The sequence below is a fragment of the Panicum hallii genome, chromosome 9 (assembly GCF_002211085.1).
Source record: "Panicum hallii strain FIL2 chromosome 9, PHallii_v3.1, whole genome shotgun sequence".
Taxonomy (NCBI): Eukaryota; Viridiplantae; Streptophyta; class Magnoliopsida; order Poales; family Poaceae; genus Panicum; species Panicum hallii.
Genome location: NC_038050.1, coordinates 10,086,775 through 10,110,604, shown reverse-complemented (window position 1 = coordinate 10,110,604; position 23,830 = coordinate 10,086,775). Strand labels below are relative to the sequence as shown.

Genomic DNA, 23,830 nt, shown 5'->3' with positions numbered 1-23,830 from the left:
ACGGCACGGACACGCCGCGGCCCTGGGATGCCAGGACCGGCGCGCGTGCGTGCGCACCCGTGCCGCGTGACGTGACCGCGCCCAGCCTCGCCATGCCTGGGCCACGGCCTCGCCGTGCGTGTCAACCCCGCGACGTGGCCGCGACGTCGCATTCGCGTCGCGGCCAAGCCTTTGAGGCCTTTCCCCGAGCACCCTTCGGGCGCCACACACACACTTTGGCACGCACACGCGCATGCCCTCCTGCCGCACCAGATCCGGACCCGGCACACCGGATCCCGCCGAGGCTGACGCGTGGGGCCGTCCTGTCAGCGAGAAGGAGAAGGTGAAGAGGCAACCCAGCCAGCGAGAAGGAGAAGGAAGCAGGCCCAATCCGCGAAATGAAGCTAGCCCAAGCCGGCCCACGAACACAGCCAGCCCGAAGATGAGCCAGCCAGCCCGAGGAACCGAGCCGGCCTGCTGAACCACAGGCCGAGCTGACCCCACGAGCCAAGCCGAGCCTGTTGGGCCAAACGAGCCGGCCCAACTCCTTTGGGCCCAGAATCAGCCCGAGCCTTTTTCCTTTTTCTTTTCCCAACCGAACCGAGGGCCCCACCTGTCAGCCTCGGGGTGGGGCTGACCAGTGGGACCCGTTGACCCGTGGACCCCTTGACCGTTGACCATTGACCGGTCAACGCTGATGTCATGTTGCCACGTGGCACGCCCCGGATGCTGCCACGTGTCTCTGTTGACTGACTTTCTTTTCCAGAAATTCTTTATTAATTTCAGAAATAGGTTTTTCCTTAGAAAATTCATAATAAATCAACCGAACTTCCGAAAATTATGAAACCAGTTCCATAATTCTTCTAAAATCATAAACCACCCGTTAGAGTAGGCTTTGTGGTGATTTGGATCTTATTTATAGAGTTTTGTGCATCTTTTCACTTTGGTCCCTAGTCTTACTCGTATTTACTCGTATTTACGAATACGACCCGACCACGAGGAGTTGACCAACGGCCAGGACTACCCGGATGCCCAGGAGGACTTCAAAGAGACGCCACGTTCACGCCCATCTATGATTTGAATTCCCATTAGGCATTGCTTGTAGATATGCTATCGCTGTATGTGTACTTACATTGAGATGAACCTGCATGGCCTATTTTATGTACCTTACTCCTTGCCATCCTATCTCACTTGTTTATTATAAGAAATGCCTTGTAAATCTTTCAATGTGTATATGTGGGAATGGATGGATAGTCTTGGCGTGTGCGAAGTGGTACTCTTCAGGAGTTGGTGATTAGGGTTTTAGCCGGGAGTGGGCAACCTAACTCGATCGTGGATCGAGGGCTTGGGGTGTGTATCTTGGCACACCCTACGGAGTACCTATGGCGGGTACAGTTTTGGTTACGAGTTAGAGTTGTTGGAGGCACCCGCTAAGGGTGCAGTCGCGGACCACCGTGGTGGATACGCTTTTGACGAAGATGCCCGCTTCGGCAGTTAAGGACCGGGTAACTATGACTTGTGGGAATCTGTTAAGCGTGCACACCACTTACCCATTATGAGGGTGGGCCCGGTCCACGGTTAGCAAGCGCGGTGCCAAGCCGGTGGGAGGATCGAGTATCAGTGCAGGGGAAGGAGGTGCTAACCTCACGTTCCCCGAGACGCATGGGAGGCTTCACAGTCCCGGAGCGACCTCCCGTGGGAGGATGCGCCCAAGACCCGGGAAAGCCGGATGGTGCCGTGGCTCCTAGTTCCGTTTCAGTAGACCGGTGTTTCGTATGCTAGTCGGCTGATCTCCGGCTAGTGTCGATTCGAGTGGGTCCAGGTGTACAACCCCTGCAGGGTGAAAACTATACGTATAGCCACGTCCTCGGTCATGGACATCCCTACTCCTCTGTTGCTCTTATTAGTTAGTGTTACTCATGATTTCTACGTCCCTCTAGAATAACTTCTTGCCGGGGGGCAGTTGAGATGCGAGGAGAGGGAGTTCTCGCATCGACTTGGTGGTTTTGGAAGGTGTGCGTTGACCGGGAGTCCGGGATGCCGGAAAGGCCCGAGTCGGGAATGGAAGGAGATGTGTATACTTATATATATATATATATATATATATATATATATATATATATTGCATGCATAGGGAAACCTCAGCTTTATCCCTTTAGCTTTGTTATACGCATAGTATAGACCATGATAAAGCTTACATTCAGATGGTGACGTGAATCTATCTCATTCCTTGGGGATAGCCTGGTATGATGCAGGATCCGATCTGGAGTTCGACCCCAACGACGACGGATGGTACGACTGAGGCCCGAGCTACGCTCAAGTCGCCTGTGGAGAAGGTTCCCGAAGATGAAGGATGGCCGAAGAGCTGGCTACCGCTTTGCGCCTTCTGCTTGTTCGTCCTAGCCGAGAGGCTTGTAATAAATTCCGTACTACAGATCCTTTAGATTTATGTAATAATTAAACCTGTGTTTGACCTTATGCAAAGTATGACTGTGATATTATGCCTGAAATGAGTTCTGTATCTGATAGCGCTTGATCCAGGGACTATCACGATGATATAGGGAGTCGGATTCCTCGAGAATCCGGTTCGTTTCAATAGGAAGAGGGTCGCTGCTTCTGCTGCTTATATAGTGAGGGGCAAACGGAATGAAGGTCACAAACTGCACAAGGGGCCCCCACGCCTGAGTGCTTGCTTTATGCTGATGCTTGTCGGCTCCGTCGGGGATGGCACAGATTCAATGCTTGCGTGTACCCGTTTGTTTTACTTCCGGTTCTGCTCAGTCTAACTTTCCTTTGAGTGATTTCTTATCAGGAGGTTCTTGGAGGGTTTTTTTGTTTTCCTTATCTAGGGTTTCCTTTAGAAGCAAGATAATCATATGGATTTTCGAGTATTTTCAGTCCTACATAAAGATTTCCTGCATTTCTACTTGATTAAAGGGTTGTACCTGCTGGCGCATGTTATTGCAATCTTTTTAGCGCCTATTTGTCATGATATTTATGCTTAATTTAACACATATTTATAGATTATAACGGATCTTTTTGGCATGTTTTCTGAGTAGGCAAGAATACAATGAAGTGAGCTCTAGCTTCTGTAAAATCATGCCATTTTGGCTTTATCCACACCCAGAGTGGAGCCACCAAGCATGAAGAAGGCTCGGCGCCACACCATGCAACCCAGACCCATGAGTCGACCGGCGCAAGCTCGTTTAGCCTCAAGCTTCGCACTCAAGAAATCCATAAGAATATAACTTTTCAGGAATATTTCAAAATGAGAAGGGTAGACATTAGCTCATCAGGAGGTGTGAAGAACACGACGCCGAACGGCATGGTTGATGCGCAGTCCGGAGGTCCCAGGTCGGTTCAACCTAGGGTTTCTCCAGGTGACGTGACTAGGGTTGGAAATCTGATACATGTTATTTGATGAGTAGCAAGTGACAGTTGGTTTGATGGGAGACGTTTCTTGCGTAGTGTTTTTGGTAAAGACATCATTTTTAGCAGCTTGTGGCAAAAATCATATTTGAATGGTGTCCGATAGCTAAATTTTGCCTCCCTTCCTTCCTCCCTTCCTTTATTTCTTTCTTCGTGGAATTTCTTTTGCTCCTACAAACACAAACCATCAGCTCGCTCGATGTGATGGGTTCTAGGATTTCTCCGATCCAGTAACTAAAATCTTTATTTGCCGGTAGAAAAATGCAGTTGTCCCTAAAGGAAAACTTTTTTAAAAAAAACCTAAAGGAAAACTAAAAGCCCGTCTCGAGTAGCTCAACACACGTGCCCGCATGACGGGCAAAAATGTAAATTCGGGTGATCGCTCCAAACCCTAGATTCCTCGAGCTATAATAGAGCTCTCCTTTCCCGTATGCCAGTCTGCAGTCAGCTCCGCCGCCAGCTCTCTTCTGCAGCAGCTGCTTTCCCCGTTCACGACTGATTTGCTCATGGTAGCAGCGTTTTCCACTTGTCATCTCGATCTGAATCCTTGTTGGTTCTGTTTGGCTTTGGTTTTGTGCCTGGAGGAGTTTATTGTTTCTTGATGACGAGCACATCTATAGATGACGAGTCCGAAATCCATTCAAGTTTCCCGTGAGGACAAATCGAGGCATTTGTCCGAGAGAAATGGCTCCTCTTTTCCTGGCTATGCTCCAATTCGTTCTTCCTTTTGATGGTTTTTGTTTATGTTTTGGAGGGGCGTGGGGATGAGTTTTCCTTGTCGATGGGTCTCCGGCTTTTGAGGATCTACTTCGTTCTGCTCAGACTGCACGGTACAACTCTGTTTCGATTCGAAGTACTTTTGAAATTTTGTGGATTCGTTTCTTCTGAGGAGCAACCCCTGATGCAGCAATGATAGTAAAAGAATGACTCTACGATCATGAGGTTCGTGCTCTAAAAAAGTACAAACCATGATTACTTTCAAGCACTGTTGAGCTGCATCAAGCTCTTCTTTCCTCATCTTATGCAAGCTTTCCGCAGGCTTGTTTGTTTTGGCCAGATGACTAGATTTGCTGTAGGTCAGTCACAACGAACCTCAAGTTTCTCACCGAACACCGAGAAACTCTTCAGATTAGTTTTACAAAAAGTTGAAACAGATGATCAGATGGGTCGCATTTGCCAACTCGAATCCGACATGGAATAACTTGTCAAAAACCTGCACTGCAGCCGATTCCAAAGCAGCCAACAACCCTCGAAAAGAATTACTATACAGAGTAACATCAAGGATACAACGGAGAACGTAAATCCGGAATGGAAGCCTTGCTGCTGAGGCATAACGCGAATGGCAATTGGACAGTGACACAGTGCAACGATAAAACATTCAGATACTCTCCAATACTTTGTGTTGCATTCGCATATTGAGGAATCTACAGACAGCAGCAGTTTTAAGTACACATTGATGGATTGATGCATCCACTCGACCCAGAAACATGTATAATTAAGGAAAGCACATCGCGTTCACTTCTATACAGAGGGCATACACATACAGATACACACATAACCCAAAAAGGCCTAACACAAGTCAGCTTGCAAAATTCAATGAAATGAATGGAATACATAGCTATTGCACTGTCAAGTAATACATGGCACTGTACTTGCATCTAAAAGCTAGCGAGGATCTCTTTCATTTCGGCGACCGACATGATGGGCTCGTTCCCATAGATCCGTGATACCATCTGAACAAAGCTCTCGTACTTGTCCAAAAATTCTTTCTGCAAATGTGGAGCAGATTATGTAAATTCAGCTTCAAGGGCATTGGTCTTCATTTCGAGACGATGACATGTGCTGCCAATACTGAACAAAACATCCATACTAATAGGATTGGTTAGGCAGCTTACCTTGCACTTGTCCCACAGCGAAGGAAACAGCTCATCAGAGGTCAGTGTTTTCTGTAACCTCCTATACATGGCGCCAATTGACTTGTCAATCTGCACAATGTTGCGATTGTGTGAATTCACTTGGCCTCTTGAATACAAAAAATATAGGGCATCGAACTGTTATAAATGATATGAAATGAAAGATGATAAGTCTGAAACACTGCAAAGAAATAAGTTCAAACCGCATAAGAAAAATTGAATTCAGCTGAGTGCCAAGTAAAACTGTATTATTGGTTTTTAACCACAAGAAAATTGACCCCTTTGGGCGCATCTGTTAATATGGTAGCTTGGTACAAAACTCTGAAATACAGCTGAACCATGGAACAGATCCCGTTTACTTACCCCAGATAAACTGGACTTCAGAACCCTCCTTAGGTCAGTTTTCGACAATCCAAGCTGAAATGGGATCTGAGAATTTCAGGAAAGAAAAGTTAGACGACTTGAAAAAAAGGAATATTCAAAGTTCATTCATTTTCACCTCCCAAAATACCCACTCAAAATCCCCAGTTTTGTATTTGTACGCGGGGGGGGGGGGGGGGGGGCATAGGTTTTTCTTAAAAACTGGTCGCAACAAACACACAGGTCTAAAGGACTAAGGGAGTAAACGGGGGATACAGAGAATATACATCAACCAAAGCTACAAAGAATTCAACCATGATAAAGTGGTAGACTGGTAATACACTGCAACATATATCATATAATAAAGTTAGCTCACCTCCTCAGCAGCAATGGTGTATGTCAATTCTTCAACTTTACGATTGAACTGAAACAATCTCTCAAATTGCTGCCAAAGGTCCAAAAGAAAATCTTAGATTTGTCAGGGGCAAATACATTATTACCCACAGCAAGTAGAATTTGAGTAGATTTACATACAAGGTAAATGAGGGAGCTGATATGGCGAGTGCAAGCTAGTTCATATGATTCACTGGCTTGATGGTAGAATTTTGCAAGTGTTGGCACAACATTAGCCAAGTCATAAAGACTGCATCAAACAAGAATATATTGTTAATTTTGTAGAACCACCTATGTATTAAAGAATGACAAGGCACACATGCATATAAGTGTAAGATTAGATGCTCAATCATAAAATGAGCCCATATTTAAGAAAGATGAAGAAACATAACCTGTTCTGGAAAGCAGCGTAATTCTCTATCAGCACAATATCTGCAGTTTTAGGATCGCTCTGTGCAATTTTCTCCAAAGTTGCAAACATTGTGCTAACCTATTCCATAATACCAACAGCGCCTTAGTCAAATTGTGAAAATTAAAGCACTCAAGTTACAAAATAATGTAAGCAAATACAGATATGAAGTAAAATAGAAATCTTGCGCCAAACCAAATATTAGGAGTAACTCCTTTACAGTTTACTCTAAATTAACTTATGCAGCAACACATCATGCCATGTAATCTAATCTCTAAATTACAGCTCATCCCATTCCCATGAATTTAGGATTAAAAAAAACTACTATACAACATTTCGTGCAATGGAAATGTAAAAACTGTGTCTATATTTTCAGAGGTTTATCTCTTCAATAAAGACACCATTCAGTGGGCACATTTAAACATTACTACAACAACCTGCAGCATAGTAAACATTACTACAACAACCTGCAGCATAGTAAACATTACTACAACAACCTGCAGCATAGTATATGCCATATGCAGTACTAATTTGAAATTTATGACCCAATTTTGCAACATATGTAATACCACGAATGTAAAGAAGTGCAAGATTGGAAGGCAATGAAACTCACTAGCTTTGTGTATGCTTTATCAATTAAATCTCTGGACTGCCCTTGAATATACTGTTCCATCCGTGATGCAAGGACAGCAAATCTAAAAATGAAACACATAACAGTCAGATCTTGGTCTATGCTTACTACTTCTGAAGGGATTCTCAAGACAAATACTAGTCACATATACCCATCAATAAGCATACTTTTCCAGAATGATCTTGTTATCTTTTAGCAGAATTTAATCATAATCACCAGTGCCAAGAATGAGAACACTGGAGGCCTGTTGCTTATTGCCAGTTTTTTTTTTTTTTGGGGGGGGGGGGTGTTGAGTTTAGGCAAAACATATGTGAGAACCTGCCACATCATGTTGATTTGATTTGCTGTTGTTCACGCAGAGAATGCAATAGTATAGGGTTATAAGCTATGCTTTACCGCATATAAACAGGGCTTTTTCCAATTTCCAACAGGAATGTTTTAACATGTATGTTCCTATGAAGAATATGTGCTATTATGTATCTTTTTAATATCCAAAATATTTAGAATTTCTTATCATTCTAAGTGCAACTGAATTAATAATTCAATAAATAATCATGCAAGACTAGCATTTAGTAATATAAATACACAGAAGGGGCGACAGCACGCATGGAATGTTTTGTCAGCATTTCTGTATCGAAATATACACAATTACTCCCTCTGTTTGTGTTTATAGGGCGTATTAGGATATGAAAATATCAAACTTCATAGATTTTGACCAATAATTAATCAAATTAAATGCATGCTTAGTTTACGTAAGTTATATCAATAGACTATTACACAGATTGTAGTAATCAATGATATACTGTAAGAGAAATTGATGTTCAAAGACTCAAAGTACACATATGCCGTATAAAAAGAAAGGAGGGGGGTTATCCCATGCAATTACCTTGGAATGTAGGCTAGAATTCCGGTTTGACGAACATTTCTTTCATTACGCTCAATTTGATGGCATGCTTCATCAATAAACTGAAAGGAGAGGAGAAATAAATGCATAAACAAAAACAAGCAGTGGACAGAAAGACAGCCTGTACTGAATAGTTAGAGAGGAATAGGATCAGCGAGGGAACTAACCCGGCTGAACTGTACTGATATTCTTGATTCCAAGTCATCAAGTAGTTTGCGAACAAATCCTGCAGCATCAGCTTTCTGTCCAGAAAGGTAGCGCTCTGTGATCCCATGCATGGAGATGCAGCGCAAGGGGTCGATTTTGTATGCCCAATCTACAACTGCGTAGAAGTCTTCCTGCAATAGAAGGGATAAAATATTCACTATCATTTGAAGGAAGCCGCAATACTTCACTACAATCTACCGGTGAAGGAAGCCTAATCTACAAAGTACTTCATTTTTGCCTCATCAAAAAAAAAAATCTTCTTCTTTCCACCAGGGTGTAAGAGTGAGGGTTACAATGTTATATAACATGGAATTTACCTGGATTCCATCAAGTAGTTCTTGAAGAGCTTCGTTCAATGTACCCAGTTCAGCAGATGTACTATCTGGATATAGGATAATCACACATAAGAAACGGAGCAACAACGTTACATACATGGCATGCATATTGGGTTATCACATAAGAAATGGAGCATTAGCACTACCACCCATAAAATGCAAATTTGTCATTACAAGAAAAGGTACCAGGTTTAAGATCATTGCCATCTGGATCCATAAGACCCAGATCATCATCTGCGTCATTTCCTCCAGATTTGCTCTTATTAACATTAGGAGAACCAGCTGGAACAAGTGCAGGTACTTCAAAGCACATAAAATGTGCAAAAAAGGAACTCTGTAAATGTAATAGCTATTAATTTGTCTATCAAGTAAAACAGATGGTCATGGAGCTACATTTAATTGAAAAAAGGAGTAACCTCATCGACAAGAAGTGGGATAAATATTGTGAGCATCTTTGAGTATGCATCCGATACTGTTGAAGTATCAGCACTGCTTCCATTGTGACCAGAGCCATTTGAACCTTCAAGCCACACAGCAGGATTCTTGGGTGCTTTTGTACTTGCACGAAGTTCATTGGCAAATTCACGTGCCTGAATCAAATTAAAGAAAGTAAATTCTAAAATTGTGAATCCTTCAAAATTGAATAAAGAAGACAAATGGATTGTGAAACAACACTAGCCTTTAATAGAAGACTCAAAACAAAATAAATTATGAGTTTTTATATGTGAGATAAAAACAATGAATACATCTGAAATAGATAAAGAGCATGAAGTGAAGTGGTATTATGGCTATTAAAGAAAAAGCATTCAATATCCATATCTGACCTCTCGACGTAGTAGTAAATTAAGGGAATGACAGTATGCCTTCCTTAAGGGGCCTAAGCAGCTCTTGTCCAGACTCTGCAGTAAATCAGCAGCAAGAAATGGTAAATATGCCACTGGAGTAAAATATGTAGTATGAGGCAAATCCCATGGCAAGATTGAGACAATTATTACCTTTAAGTGCTGTAGAAGCCGGGCGTATGTCCTGCACTTATACCTAAGGTCGGCATGATCAGGCCGCTTCAATTGTCCTCGCTACTTTCAGTTCAAAGTGAACTCTGTAAGTCATCTCGCTTTATAAAATGGAAAAAGGAAATATTTACTTTGAAAAGAGAGCTATGAAGAAACCTGTGAAAAGTAGCTTTTGTCACTTATCATGAAGTCTACCAAGCTGGAGAAGTAGTTCCGCAAAAACTCTGATGCTCGTCGAACAAAAGTTGTTTTCAGTTTCTCCAGTTCTGCCTTTTTCTCTCTTACCTGAAAGGATTTTTATAACAAAGTAATTTATCAGAGATGCACAGATCTCAACATTAACTTTCATAAAGGAAAACTTAAATAGAGTTTGTTAAGGAAACAGTGATACGCATCATTGGCTCTATGAAATCCAACATTTTATGATGGTAGCTCTGCAAACTTGTTCGTTAGCCAATACAGGTAAATGTCTTTACAAAGAAGATTTCATTCAATGTTCACAGTGCTACAACTCTAATGTTAACAGCTTAACGTTATCAATTCCATGCATGTGACCTGGCACTAGTCAATTGTAACTAATAGCAGAAAATGAGAATGATGGAGATAGCTTACAGCGCGCATGTTGACATAGCATGGGTCCAGATTTGGAACTTCAAGGCTGCGGATGGCCCCTGTCAACCATTCGCATGCCTCAACATTTTTCAGCATCCTTGACTCTTCAAATGAGCCTCCAGTTAACGATGCTGCAAACTGCATTGGATATAAAAAAAATATTATACATGACATTTAGGCAGATGAACATTATTCTTCTCTGCACTATACCTCCTGTGGAATCCGTAGACGTTCAAGCAATTTATCTAGCTCTTCCATAAGTGCTTTGTTATTTACAGACTGCATCTCCAAGCCGTTGTTACGTGATTCAATCTGCAAACATACCATACGACTCGGTTAAGTGAAGTTCTTTCTTATCAGCATCTAGAAGAATATGTTTCTTCTGGTAACAACTGACCACACTAGGATCAGGGATCCACAAAACAAACATGAAACTTTTATTTCAGAATGGCAAATCTAGGAGACCGGGGCAAGGGCAAAGGTAGAATCCTACCAAAATTCTGAAAATGATTATAACTAGGAAGTAAGAGTTCAAGATCTTCAAGGTCAAAGCGAGTGTTACATCCAGCTAGATGTTGTTAAAAGGGTCAGACCAGAGGGGCTAGAATTATGAATGCATGACTGAACTAAACAGCATGCTACCACAGGATAACGGCAGTCCAACACAGTAGCATACATATGCGAAGCATGGTGCAGGTGGTAAGATCCTTGAGTTTTGAAGGGAAGGTAATGGGTTTGATCTCTGGAGATGCAGAAGAATATTTTCAACTAACATCTATTTTCCACTGTTTTCCCCATATCAGTATACTTCTAAGTTCCTGTATCTAATCGATAAACCCCTTGATCCTGTTTTTTTTCCGGGTTCAAACTGAGTAGTTTCTCTGGTTTTCAACTTTTCATAGCTATGCATCTAACAAGTAAATCGAATACACTAGGCATCTAATTGACGGAACTCCCAAGCATACCGATGCAATATCTTCTCTCATGTGCCTAAGCTTCAGGTTGAAAATCCGTAACCACTCATCCATATCATCTACAGTTGCACTAGCAGCATCCAGACCCTGCAAGACCTGAAAATTCAAGCAACCAGATCAGTCGATGAAATAAACTTCCACACCAAAAACATCAACAATTATCACTCCGAACATCAACAATTATCTCTTCCACACCAAAAACATCAACAATTACCACTCCAGAGTAAAAGTGAGAGGCAGAATGGCAATCTGATGCTGTAGTATATCATTATTAGTGAACAAAAAATTAATAATACATCACAAAAAAACATAGAAGCAATACCTCCTCTATTAACGGCTCACTTTCCAGTAATTGATACACATTTGCTGCTTCCAAAGCCACAAGCTCCTGCTTCAATCTCTCAGAGAACGCATCTGCTTCACCTATACCCATAACATACCTGCATTATTTACACTAGTAAGATTGTAGTGCCACCAAAATCATTTCAGCAGTAGTAAGGTTGAAAGCTGAGTGATATGCAGACTAATCATGCAAGGGAAGATTGGAAGGGCAGACGAGTTGTTGGAGCGCGATATTTTCTACGCCCTCCATCCCACTATATAAGGCGTAACCACTTTTTTGTCAAGTCCTGAAATACAAGGCGCCTCCTCCTTGGCTCCCGTTCACATACATGAATATTGGGTACATGCAAGCACCTTTTAGGCTCCTACCACTAGCGCATGCAAGCATTACTGCACCTTTCTCTCTCTGTCAAGTAGTACTAGACTCCACCTTAAATATCTTTCTTGGTCTTTGTGAAAAGGGAGTTGCGCCTTGTATATTTCTTGTGTACATAATGGTACAGTGAAAGTATCGAGGTTGTAGACCATGAGCACGAATTGATGGGGGCATGGGGCAGCATGAGCTACTAAATCCCCTTATGTTTCAACTGGTGTAACATGGTAAACACAGACCAAGTCTTAGTTTCATTTCAATGGAACTAGGGATGAGCTACTTGTATTCTAAATAAAATAGTAGATGCAAACTTCAAAAACTCTAGATTTAATTACTAGAATGATACTGGTTACTGCTAAAAGAATTAATACAATAAACAGCTGATGTATGCAGTTTTGGAGTATTTTTGCAATAATCAGGGGGTAAATCTACATATAAGATGCATGCACTTACGTGTCAAGAAGTGCCTCCATGTCTTCTTCCTCCTCCTTTGCTTGGGATACCAGATCATTTTCGACAGTTACTGTTACTTTCCTCTCGGTTTGAGTAGCAACTGATGTTTCTTGTCCATCTTGGGTGCTCACTTGATTATCTATGGTCAACGTGTTTTCCTGAAAAGGGTTCATTAGAAAAAATATCCAGACAGCATCATAGCAAGGCATGAACGGAACATATCAAGCAAAACCATCATTATGTAGAGTTATGCATTACAGAAATAAGAAGGTCGCCCTGAATAGTACTCCTTCCTTATCTTTATGTTAGAGTGTATTATGATTTGAAAAGGTCAAACTTTAACTTTATATCTTCTCCATTTTCCTTAACTTATATTCCTCCAGCCGCAAAATTCTGTTGGACATATACAGTCCTCAAACGTAACTTTGATCAGTAATTCCTATTATTATTTACATAACATACAATAATATGCAATTTGAAACTGGTTTTCAAGACAAATCTACTCATATCATTTTCCAAAGAAGTGAATAACGATCTCAACCTTCCAGAAGATAAACCAAATTGATTTTTAAAATTCTTGCCAACATTATGGTTTTCACCAGATGTCCCAATCAATAAAAATAATTAAAGATGTATGAACTAGCTTGTAGAAGCTAAATTTAGTCTCGATCTTAAAGTATAATAGATAAACAGTTTGGGTTAAATTAGTTTTATTAAATCACTAAAGGATAATATCAGTGTCTTACTCCTATATATTAGAAAGCAATGAAAGAGAGATCAGGTACAAACAAACACCGCTCGCCATGGATGGAAAAGGTTTTAATATGCACCTTTGCCCAAAGAGCTAGCTCCACAATATCAATTCCGACAACTTTCGGAAGATAACTAAGTATCTCCTTGCACATGTTCAGGATACAAAAAAGCAGACGATTTCTGCAAAACATATAGCAAAGAATGATAGGTAAAGAGAGGGGACAAAAGAAGATGGATAAAAATAGCAGTATAGCAGAGTCTACAACTTTCTAGGCAACAACCTGTCATCAATATTACGCATTGTCCATTGTGGCGGCGCTACACTTTGACTCCTAAGATTATCAAATCCCTGCAGTTGAGGCATAAAGAGTTAGTAATGGATACAACCAATGGTTTCTTCAAATAAACCTCAAGAAGCAGGCGAAAGAGATTAAAGTACAATAGTACATACCAGAACAAATGTACAACCACTGGGATCATTGGAAATAACCTCAACCTTTGTTAGATGTTTCAGCTTGTAAAGTTTGGCTGGCTGAAATGAAAAAGGAGAAGGTTTAGATCTAGCAGCAGACTAAGCAGTAACCTTCACCAGGAAAAGAAAAACTAGTATATTTTTTTTATAGATGCAGGGGTATTACAATACACAACACCAGCTGAAGGTAATGTTCATGTATTCATATCATGAGTGATAGAAACAACACAAGGAAAAGAAAGACAAGTTTATTTAACTATGAATGCAATGAAAATACACAATGACCAAAAAGGGTTCCATCTTTCAACAACAGCATATATACCCTAATGAGACCTTAAGGCATTGATGAACAAGATAACCCATTCCTGTCATGTACTGAACAGCTATTAGCTAGCAAGATTGTCAGCACAGAAAACAAACCTCAAGCACTGCCCCAGATGAATACTTTAATACTCGGAGGAAAGCTTTGTTTGCCTCGCCTCTTGAAGATTGTTTAACTGCGCAAAGCTAAAATTGTTCAGCAGATGTCGCAAGCATATATCTTTTATATTAACAAAGTTACTACATTATGTTTCCAAGCATATAATGGCATATATTTAATTTTAGATTCTAATCATATGCCACCCAAGCTATAGCTTCTGTTTCAAAAGGCATGCCTAGCTCCACCTAGGCACTAGATGGAGCACCTAGGCATTTTTTCTAGGTATTTTTTTCCATCTAGAGCATTTGATTTATATATGAATGTGGGAGAAATAAAGATGGTAGGTGATGAAATACAGTTATAGAACTCATGGGTGGCTTATAATGTTAAATTCTCTGTTTTGATATGCCAAAATTCTCCACTTAACATGACATTACCCTAGCCATCAAGAAGATACAATCGCCTAGGCACGCCTAGGCGCTAGGCGCACCTTGACTGCCTGCCTAACGCCTAGCACTTTCTGAAACAATTAGCTACCAAACAGAAATATTAGCGAATCTCCACAGGACACAGCTAATAAATCCAAAGTAAACGAGATCATGTTTCGGGCAGATGTAATGACTGCGGTAAAATCAGGGATTATCTTCAAGAGCAACTCGCTTGAATTAGAACCTGCCCCTACATTGTCAGGCTTCATCTATTTGAAAAAAGAAAATCAGTGTTCCTGCAATCCTCAAAGCAACCACTTTCTGCTCATACCCACAAAGAAATCGTTTGAAACAACAACTAAGCTATGGCAGTTATATGATGACCCTGTTCAGCAACGCCTGTGTTGCGGATACGACAAAGTCCAGATGGAAGCAGCCAGCATTACAAAAACTATGCGATGAGACAAAGAGATTATGTCTTGATCTGGACTGGGAAGCTACCGGGTTCATTAACCCGCTTCCAGGGGACAAAACATAATTACCCACCACATTTCCCTTTCAGCAGGTTATGCTAGGCTGTCTCATAACGCATTAACGCCACCAACCTCAGTATGTAAACTGAGACAGTGCATCATCACCTCTAGCCAACTTTGGCAGCTCCAGCTAACCTCAGTTCGCAAGGGCATATCAAGTAGCACCAGCACATCATCCAATCAGTTTTGGCGGGTAGCAATTGCTCCTCTTTTCTGCCCCTTAGTTGTTGCAGTCGGTCAACGTACAAGGTTTGTGTTCTCCCGTTTGCATTTTCTTGGTCTGGAGCTTTGAATTGTGACAGCTAATAGGCAAGTTCTGTGCACTTAAACTATGCAGAGTGGATGTGAATTCTAAATGTAGGCTACTTCCAATTCCAGTAGCAGGAGTTATCAGCTCAATTTATAGATTACAACAATTGCTTGTTCTAATGCATGCGATGGGGTGTTCATAATGTCAGTGGCACAAGTAAAAATATCTAGCGAATTTCGTGATTTAGAGCTAGTAGCATCAGATAAGGAAAACGGATCTCGTCAAGCCAGCGGCAAGTGCACAAAGTATAACAATCCAGAGTAGCCCCTGGTGGACTGGTGGGATCCAAGCTGCCCCAGATCACGACCGTCTGGGCAAGCAGGAGTCGCAAAAGGAGGAGATCAAGCAGCATAACACCAGCTCCGCAAAATCCTATCTGAGCCACCTAATCCGCTCCAAGCTGCACGATTCAGTACTCGCAGCACAGCGCAGCGCAGCAGCCAAAGCAAAGCAGAGACAGAAGCAGGAACGAGACGGGATGGGGAGAGGGGAGAGGGGAGAGGGGAGAGGGGAGGGGCACCGACCGGTGAGCGCGAGGACGCGGGGCTTGGCGAGCCTGCCGAGCTTCTCGAAGATGCCACGGCCCTTGGCGACGCGGATGGAGAAGACCACCTCCTCGCCGCGCGCGCCCGACGCCGCCACGGCGGCGGCGCACGCGCGCCGCAGCTCCGCGTCGTCCGCGCTCGACTTCGCCATGGCCGCGCCCCGGCTCGGGCTCCTCCTCCCCCGCTGGCCGGGCCCCCGGGCTCGCCGCCGATCTGAGGTGGGAGGGAGGGCACGCGCGTGACGCGGTGGACGGGGGATAGGTTGGTGGTGGGGCGTGACGGTGGCGTCGGCTAGGCTCAGGGGGAAGAGGAAGGGAGGAGGGATTAATCAGTCAAATCATTTTCTTTTCTTCGTACAGTGGTTGTGTGGGTGCTGCGGTTACTTTACTGGGGTTTTCACTTTTACCGGCGGCACCGGCGCGGTGGGAGAAGGGGAGAGAAGCGGAGCACACGGGCCGCGTGGGCGGGCGGTGGTGGGTTGGACCTGGGCTCGGTCTGGTTGACTTGGTGGGACTTGCGGTGGAACCGGAACCGGGCGCGCCTCGCGGCCGCGGGTCGCTCGGTCGCTCCATTCGTCCGATCCGTTCTCTCCTTCCTCCAGCACGAAAAGAAGGGGAGATTAGGATCCGTTTGGTTCAAGAACTAGATAGATAAAAGTACTAAACTTTATACTAATTTATTTAAACAAAAATGCTAATAAAGTTGCTAAACTTTAGCTAAGATTTAAAAAACCTTAGTATGGGTATGATTGCTAATATATATTAAAGTTTAACATTTAACCTCCAAGCATAGGTTCATCACCCTAAAAATATCTCTGCAGGTCCACGAAGAGTGTCGTCCTCCTCACCCCTGTGCCACCATCCTCATAAATTCTGACCGTTTCCGTCACCCGCGTCCGCTATCGCCGTCTGCCCTTGCAAATTTAATTCCACACCCCTACGCCGCCGTTCTCCTCATATCCGGCGGCTCCCACCGTTATTCCGTTGCCACCGGCTCCGCCACAAGGTCGTTGAGAAGCATCCTACTCCCACCGTCTCCATAGGCCACCAGTTGTCCTCCACAACCCGCCACCACTATTCGCTACACGTTGCCGCCGGCGACCTCCTCTATAGCCAGCTACACCGGAGACAATTTCATCCTGACAACCTAGAACCTCAAAGCTCCACTGGCAACGTGGAGGAGGAAGGAGTGTTGGTTGGGCCGCAAAAGGTCGAAATGAGCTTGTGGCACGCTTCCAGCGATAAATCGCGCACTATGTATAGTCTCCGTGCGAAAAGAGGAGGTTTTTCTCTAAACTAGTGGATGGCAAACGATGCATGCAGCCCGGCATGCCTGGTTTGGGGCATTGCAATGCATAATTTCGAAAGGTGACTACAATTTTATTTCAAAAGCATAGATTACTACAATGAGAGTAGCAAAGCACCCTTTGTTTAAGTCTTATAAGGACGCCAAGTAATACTATCTTATTTTTATGGTTGTCCTCTTCCTTTCTCCCTTCACCAATATTCTACGTACTTAATAATAATTTATGCCATAGTTATTTGCCATATTATCTTGACCACCGCCTATCGCCAACACTTGTTATCTGGTCTGCAAACCTTACATACACTAACATACTCCCTTCGTTACAAAATAAAATGTAATTTGTACTTTGTTTTTGACTTTTCTAGATTTATAGTATTTGCTATGCATCTAGATATAATGTATATCTAGACGTATATTAGAATCTATAAATTTAAAAAACTAAAATGAATACATTTTAGAACAGAGGGTGAGGGAGTAAGATATTGGCTTTGAGTTCTATTTCTGACTCTGTCAAGTAGCCATTGCAACCTTTATTACCAGCACAATAAAAATTACATTTTTTCCCCGAGCGTCTCCAACAGGTGGCCAACGGGGGCTGAGAATCTTTACAAATTTATCAAACTAGTGGCCGACGGGCTAGAGGATGATACATGTAATTGCCGAAAGTGACGATTTTTAATCTGTGACATACTATTAGCGATGAGATTACGAGAAATCACCAGCCAAATGATGTATATACCGACTAAAATACTATATTCCTCTCGGCCATTAGAGGATGAAGTATACAGCGACTAAAATACTGTATTGCACCTGGCTAATGCATTTGACAGCCGTTTTGTATGCCACCCTTATATAATAGTGCTATACGTATCCAGACTAAGCTAAGAGGGTATTTGGATCCAAATGCTAATAATTATCAAGAGTACAAAAATTTAGCACTAACTCATCCAAGCAGGAGTGCTAATAAGGTGAACTAAATCTTAGCCAAGATATAAAACTTTAGCACAAAAGCATGAGTGCTAATAGCTAATAGATGCTAAAATTTAATACTTACTTTAGCCTATCCAAACAAACGCTAAGCCGAAACATGAAAATGCACATATTGCTTCTTTCCTCTGCCTCACTAGAACGAGCCATCATCAACTGAAGATCAACGTCTAAGGTACGAAAAGGACACGACACGGTCCCCAGCGTGGAGCACCGGTATCTTCACACTAGATCCACGTCCTGCGATAACGAATTCCTTGACTTTTGTGTCTTCTTCGATCGAGGCCTACACGAGTGGCCGTCCATTAGCCCGTCAATAGCCACTGATTGCATTGCATAGACTGCACTAGCCATCCGTGCCTTTCATGGATGCATTCCCGTCCATCACGTACCTGCATATACACGCCATGCAGCATACGCACCCGGCCCACTAATCAGTACGTACTTTGGCCAGCTAGCATCGAGCAGCCGAGCGAGCGATCTGGTCCAAGGCTCCAAGCAATGCACAAATTAAAGGAGCCCCGTCAACCGTAAGGAGCAGCACATCTGTGTAAACGAATGGGAGTGTTTCTTCTCGACAAATTCATATACCGCGCCTAAAATGGATGTCGTTTCATCGATCTGGAGACGTGGACACCAAAGAGTGTATTTTCTCCTGCACACGTTCGAGATAAAAACGTTTCTTCTCTAAGCATGCGCGTACGTGTTGCTTCGATTCTCAAAGCATGATGGAGAGGGTGAGGGAGGGGTACTACTAGAGCATGTGCTTCTAATTGGAGTTGTGGGAGTCGAGGAGAGAGAAAAATCAATGCTTGCATGCACGGACTTGATCGGAGGAGTCCAAAAGATATTTGCATGAATAAATGCACGAGAGGAGGAGGAGAGACGGCTTGTATTTTTGGACTCGAGAGAAAGTGATTACGCTTCCTATATTAGGATAGAAAGACTATATAGCTAAATTGATATCAAGATTTGCGCTTTCTGGGGATGTGGAATAAAGTCAAGAGTTGAGTGATCACTAAGGCCAGTCTCAGTGCATGGTTTTATTATACTGTTATCAAGACTGAGAACTTAGTAGCCGAGTTAGAGGAGTGCTATAGCGATGAAACTCGTTTCTCATCCTTTGAAACTCTCTTTCTCCTCTCTTTTCATAATTATGCTGACATGATAGAAAATTTGCTAACGTGGCACAATATCATTTAATACCTATAAAACTTCTTATGAAACTCCCACCGAGAATGATCTAAGTTTCCTAGCCAGTTAGGTGTTGACGGACTCCAATAGTATTGTCCAGAGGCAACGTGATTTCTAGGTGGGTTTATAACTGTTATGTAAGTTTGGAGTTGGAATATTCTCCGTATTACGTGGATTTATTCTTTTCCAAATTTGATAGACAAAAGTCCTGATGCGCATCTCCCCGGCTCGTGAGTTATCATAAAACAAATTTCGTAGCCTTTGCTAAAAGGAAAAATTGTTGGTATACATGCGAGTAAACAAGACAAAAAAGGTTCTCGATAATTTGGACCAAAGTCACTCGGGCGGTCGGCCCGGCTGAGCGCCTGAGTACTACCTCCTCCGCGGGCACGCGGCGAGCGCACGTAGAATCTACCCGGCGAGTAGGCACCGCCAGCTACAATTGACGGACGCGGACCCGTCCGTGCACCAACCGAGCCGGAGCCGAACCGGACGCCGCCCCTCCCCGCGCGGCACGTGGCGCGGCCCCACCCCGCGCCCCCGATAAACCCCCGCCGCGTCGCGCACTTGGACTCGCCGTTCGAGTTCACCCTTAGCATCGTCATCAGTGCCCCGGCTGCCCCCTCCTCCTCCCTACTCGTTGGGAGAACCCTCGCCTCTCCGCTCCCCTCACGCCGCGCGCGCGGCGAGCGATCGACGGATCCCCACCCGCCATGGCGAGCGACGAGGAGGAGGAGGAGTACGGCTACTTCTACGACGACGACGACGCCGAGGAGGACGCCTCCGCCGGCCTGGAGCAGGCCGCCGCGCCGCCGCCGGAGCGCCGCGCGGACTACTGGGTGAGTGGCCCGATCGAGCCCGGTTCCGACGAATGCGTGCTTGCCGTCTTGGGGTTTCTGCGTCGGCGGGATCGGGGAGGACCTCGCCGATCGGTTCGGCCCACCACCTGCGTACCCCGATTCGCCAAATCCTTTTCCTAGCACACCGTGAGGGGAAAGTTGAAGGGAAAAGGAGGGCGATTCATTGCGCCGTTGATTCTGCACAGGCAGTCTGTGTTACTCCCAACCTGCGCGGTTCGAGTCGTGTTATGCGCCAATTCCGGGGAATCTGGCTGAAATCTGCTCGGATGTCGAAAATCCTCACTGGATCGGCTTGGGTCGGTACGGTCTTTTTTGGGTGGGATGTATGGTGTGGTTTTGTAATTTCAGTGTGGTGAAAGAATCAAACTAGTTTGTTGTGTATTCCTACTGCGTCCGCACCCTCGTCTTCACACTGAACTCCCTCCAGTCTTTTTTTTGTGTTGTCTTAATTCCAAACTTTGGTTGCCTGTTACTTTTTATGTGCTGAACTTAGATATTTCAAATGATACGAGTACATTTGTAGTTTCACAAACATATCCTTGTGCTACGTTCTATAAATACTTGATAATATAATTTTCTACTCAAAGTTGCGTCTTGAGACATGTTGATGTCGAAAGGGTCTGGAGGGAGTAAAAATTTATCAATTTTGCCCAAAGCTACTGACATATGCAAGAGGAATCGTACCTTTGAGGTTATTAATTCCTAGTTCTCTAGTATGCTGAACTAGAACGTATTAAGATGCATGTTTGTTCCATCCTTTTGTATTAAAAACCTTTGGTTTACATAAAAGTTCGATGGAATGCAAGCTTCTGTTACCGCTGGATATAACTAAGAACCTTATGAACTTTGAGTTAGCATTCGCTGTAACTTCGTAACGGACAAACAAGGCATTTATAGCAACCAATCATTCATCTTTGTCATTCAGTTCTCATCAGTTGACACCCAAAGGTTTCATCTATGGTGTAAACAACTTCTATTTTTCTTGCTCATATTAGTGGTCTTGTTTTGTGCAATCATATATACATACATATCATTTTGCATTGTTTGGGATTTCAGCTTTGAGATTGGTGGATTGCACATTTGTTTCCCAAGATTCTTTACTTGCTTTATCTAACTAGATTTATTCATGCCGTGTTCTTACTGTACTATCTTTTTTCTTTTAAAAAAACACAATTACATGTATAACTGTTGTTGCAGGCCATTACACAAGAGTCCCTTCCCACTGCACAGGTAATGGAACTGATCTAAGCATGAGTGTTCAGTGTTCAGATTCTATCTGTCCTAACCCTCTTGATCAATGGCATTTTCCTTTCAATCTGCTCTACCTACAGAAAGAAGATCTGTCTACAGTCATGAATTTGCTCAACGTAAAACAACATCAAGCACGAGCTCTCCTCATCCACCACCGGTGGAGGATGGATGGCGTCTATGATCGCTTAGATAAGGGGCGAGAGCGCATGCTCAGAGATGCAGGAATTGTGCTGCAGGAGAATAATATTATGGCAGCAGCTGGCTCAACAATGCCATGGAGAATTATGCACTGCAATGTGTGTTTTGAGGACATCCCCATGGGTGTAGTCTTGACCATGGACTGTGGGCATTGCTTCTGCAATGATTGTGAGTTTCAGCTCCACTTCAATGTGTTTATCTTTTGATCTGTGTTGATGCCTTAATAGGAGCTAATTTATTTCTGGTTTGTGATTTTTTTTTTGTGATCTTTCATCAACAAGATATCTCCGATAGTTTCCTAAGCTTTTGCAAAAGATAAAAAGAAATTTCTTATATTGAGAGAAAAACACCAGTGCATTTGCTTACCTTAGTATTTCCACTCTTTGTTCAGGTTGGACGCAGCATTTCTATGCTGCCGTAGAAAGTGGCAAGAAGCAGATTAGGTGCATGGAGGTGAAGTGCCCGGCCTTCTGTGATGAGGACCACGTGCGGCGTCTCCTTGGCCGGAAATACCCTGAAATGGCCAAGCGGTTCAATCGCTTCCTGCTCGAGTCCTACCTTGAGGACAACGACTCTGTGAAGTGGTGCCCCAGCGCCCCAAACTGTGGCCGCGCAATCCGTGTGGGCACTGGTGAGCGGTACTGTGAGGTGGAGTGCCCCTGCAGCTTAAGCTTCTGCTTTAACTGCATGGCACATGCACATTCGCCGTGCCCGTGCACCATATGGGAGAAATGGAATGCCAAGCGTACGGAGGGAGAGAACATCAAGTGGATCCTCGCTAACACCAAGAGCTGCCCCAAATGTTTTAAGGCCATCGAGAAGAATGGTGGCTGCAACCTTGTCCGCTGCAACTGCGGCCAGTGTATGTGGTAAGTTTTTGGTACACACTTACATGTAGAGTGCCTTTGGTTGGAGCAATTAATTTGGCGGGCAGGGCATTATGGTTAGAAGTACAATCTTTCGGTGAAAACATTTGAACTCGTCAGCAACTCGACATGCCAATGGATGTATGTTGGGGAGATTTCTGCCCAGTAGTTTCTCTCCGACATTATTGGCGTTGCTCAAATGTGCATTCACAAGTTCTCAGTTCTCACTGGAGAGAACTGGGCAATAACCTGGTGCTTGTATCCTGTCCCGACCCTGGATTACCGACTTTTCATGGATGCAGTTGGCTCTGCGGTGGAGGGACCGGCTTGGACCACACGTGGACCAGCATCGCCGGCCACAGCTGCAACCGTTACAAGGAGGAGACCCGCGGGAAGACCGCGGACAGTAGCAGGGAGCAGATGCAGCGGTACAAGCACTACTACGACCGGTTCAAGATCCACGGCGACTCGTACGGCGTGGAGAAGCAGAAGCTGGGGCCAACCCTGCTGGAGCGGGTGAGGCTGCTGGAGGCAGACCTCAAGCGGCCGCTGACGATCCGCGACGGGGACTGGCTGATCCGCGCGCACCGGCGCCTGCTGGTGTCGCGGCAGGTGCTGTCGCGGTCGTACGCGTTCGCCTACTACATGTTCGGCGGCGAGCTGCGGACAAGGCCCTGCGGCCGGGCGGGCCTGGCCGTGGCGCGGAACCTGTTCGAGGACCAGCAGGAGCAGCTGGAGCAGCACGTGGAGCGCCTGTCCGAGTTGCTCGCGGGCGCGGACGCGGCGGCGATGCCCGAGGCGGAGATCGTGCAGGCGAAGCAGAAGGCCGTCACGCTCGTCAAGACCGTGGAGAGGCTGTGCGGGGAGATGTACAAGTGCATCCAGGACGAGCTGCTCACGCTGCTCGTCGAGCCCATGACCATCGCGGCGTACCGGCCGGACGGCCCCGACAAGGCCGAGGAGCTCACGGCGTAATCTGGCGGTCGGCTTGCGCCACATTTTGGCCTCGCCGGCCGGCCAGCCGGTCGGCTTGCGCCGGCGTAATCCCAGTGCGAGTATCGGCAGTTGACGCGTTTTATATAGAGTAGATGATTTAGGCTGGTTAACTTTAGAAGGCCTCACAGTACTTGAGGTAAAAAGAAAAAAAAGGTCTGACCTTAGCAGTCTTAAGCTACAAGCGAAGCACTCGTGGATTCGTGCATAAAGTATATTTCCGGTGTCTGTTCACTGCATTGTTCTTGCCTTCTTGGAACCGGATTCATCTGATCTTAACAGTGCCGGGATGGTCGACGGTGGTCTCGCAGCCGTGGACGGTGGTGCCGCCGTGAGCCCGTGGACGCCGCTGTCGCCTATAGGAGCATGGAGAGAACGGGTCCAATG

At 44.4% G+C, this 23,830-nt stretch overlaps 2 protein-coding genes and 1 non-coding gene across 3 annotated transcripts; 2 read left to right on the top strand and 1 right to left on the bottom strand.

Moving 5' to 3' along the window:
* The first annotated feature begins 4,004 nt into the window (after window positions 1-4,004).
* Window positions 4,005-4,092, top strand: LOC112878394. Its single transcript, XR_003225723.1, has one exon. It is a non-coding gene; the product is annotated as a small nucleolar RNA SNOR75 (small nucleolar RNA).
* A 688-nt stretch (window positions 4,093-4,780) lies between these two features.
* LOC112875226 (exocyst complex component SEC3A-like) lies at window positions 4,781-16,146 on the bottom strand. Its single transcript, XM_025938997.1, has 25 exons — window positions 15,769-16,146; window positions 13,973-14,049; window positions 13,532-13,612; window positions 13,362-13,429; window positions 13,158-13,260; window positions 12,328-12,485; window positions 11,482-11,599; window positions 11,151-11,255; window positions 10,396-10,497; window positions 10,186-10,323; window positions 9,730-9,858; window positions 9,556-9,636; window positions 9,385-9,459; window positions 8,977-9,150; window positions 8,747-8,894; window positions 8,543-8,607; window positions 8,186-8,356; window positions 8,001-8,080; window positions 7,097-7,178; window positions 6,467-6,564; window positions 6,216-6,324; window positions 6,058-6,126; window positions 5,685-5,750; window positions 5,304-5,393; window positions 4,781-5,177 (listed from the first exon to the last, which is right to left on the bottom strand). Exons 1-25 carry the CDS (start codon window positions 15,938-15,940, stop codon window positions 5,067-5,069), a joined length of 2,670 nt encoding a protein of 889 aa, XP_025794782.1. The 5' UTR covers window positions 15,941-16,146; the 3' UTR covers window positions 4,781-5,066.
* A 3,719-nt stretch (window positions 16,147-19,865) lies between these two features.
* LOC112873635 (probable E3 ubiquitin-protein ligase ARI1) lies at window positions 19,866-23,682 on the top strand. The gene is made up of 5 exons (XM_025936651.1): window positions 19,866-20,114; window positions 21,333-21,365; window positions 21,467-21,752; window positions 21,976-22,453; window positions 22,753-23,682. Exons 1-5 carry the CDS (start codon window positions 19,989-19,991, stop codon window positions 23,423-23,425), a joined length of 1,596 nt encoding a protein of 531 aa, XP_025792436.1. The 5' UTR covers window positions 19,866-19,988; the 3' UTR covers window positions 23,426-23,682.
* Window positions 23,683-23,830: the final 148 nt, after the last annotated feature.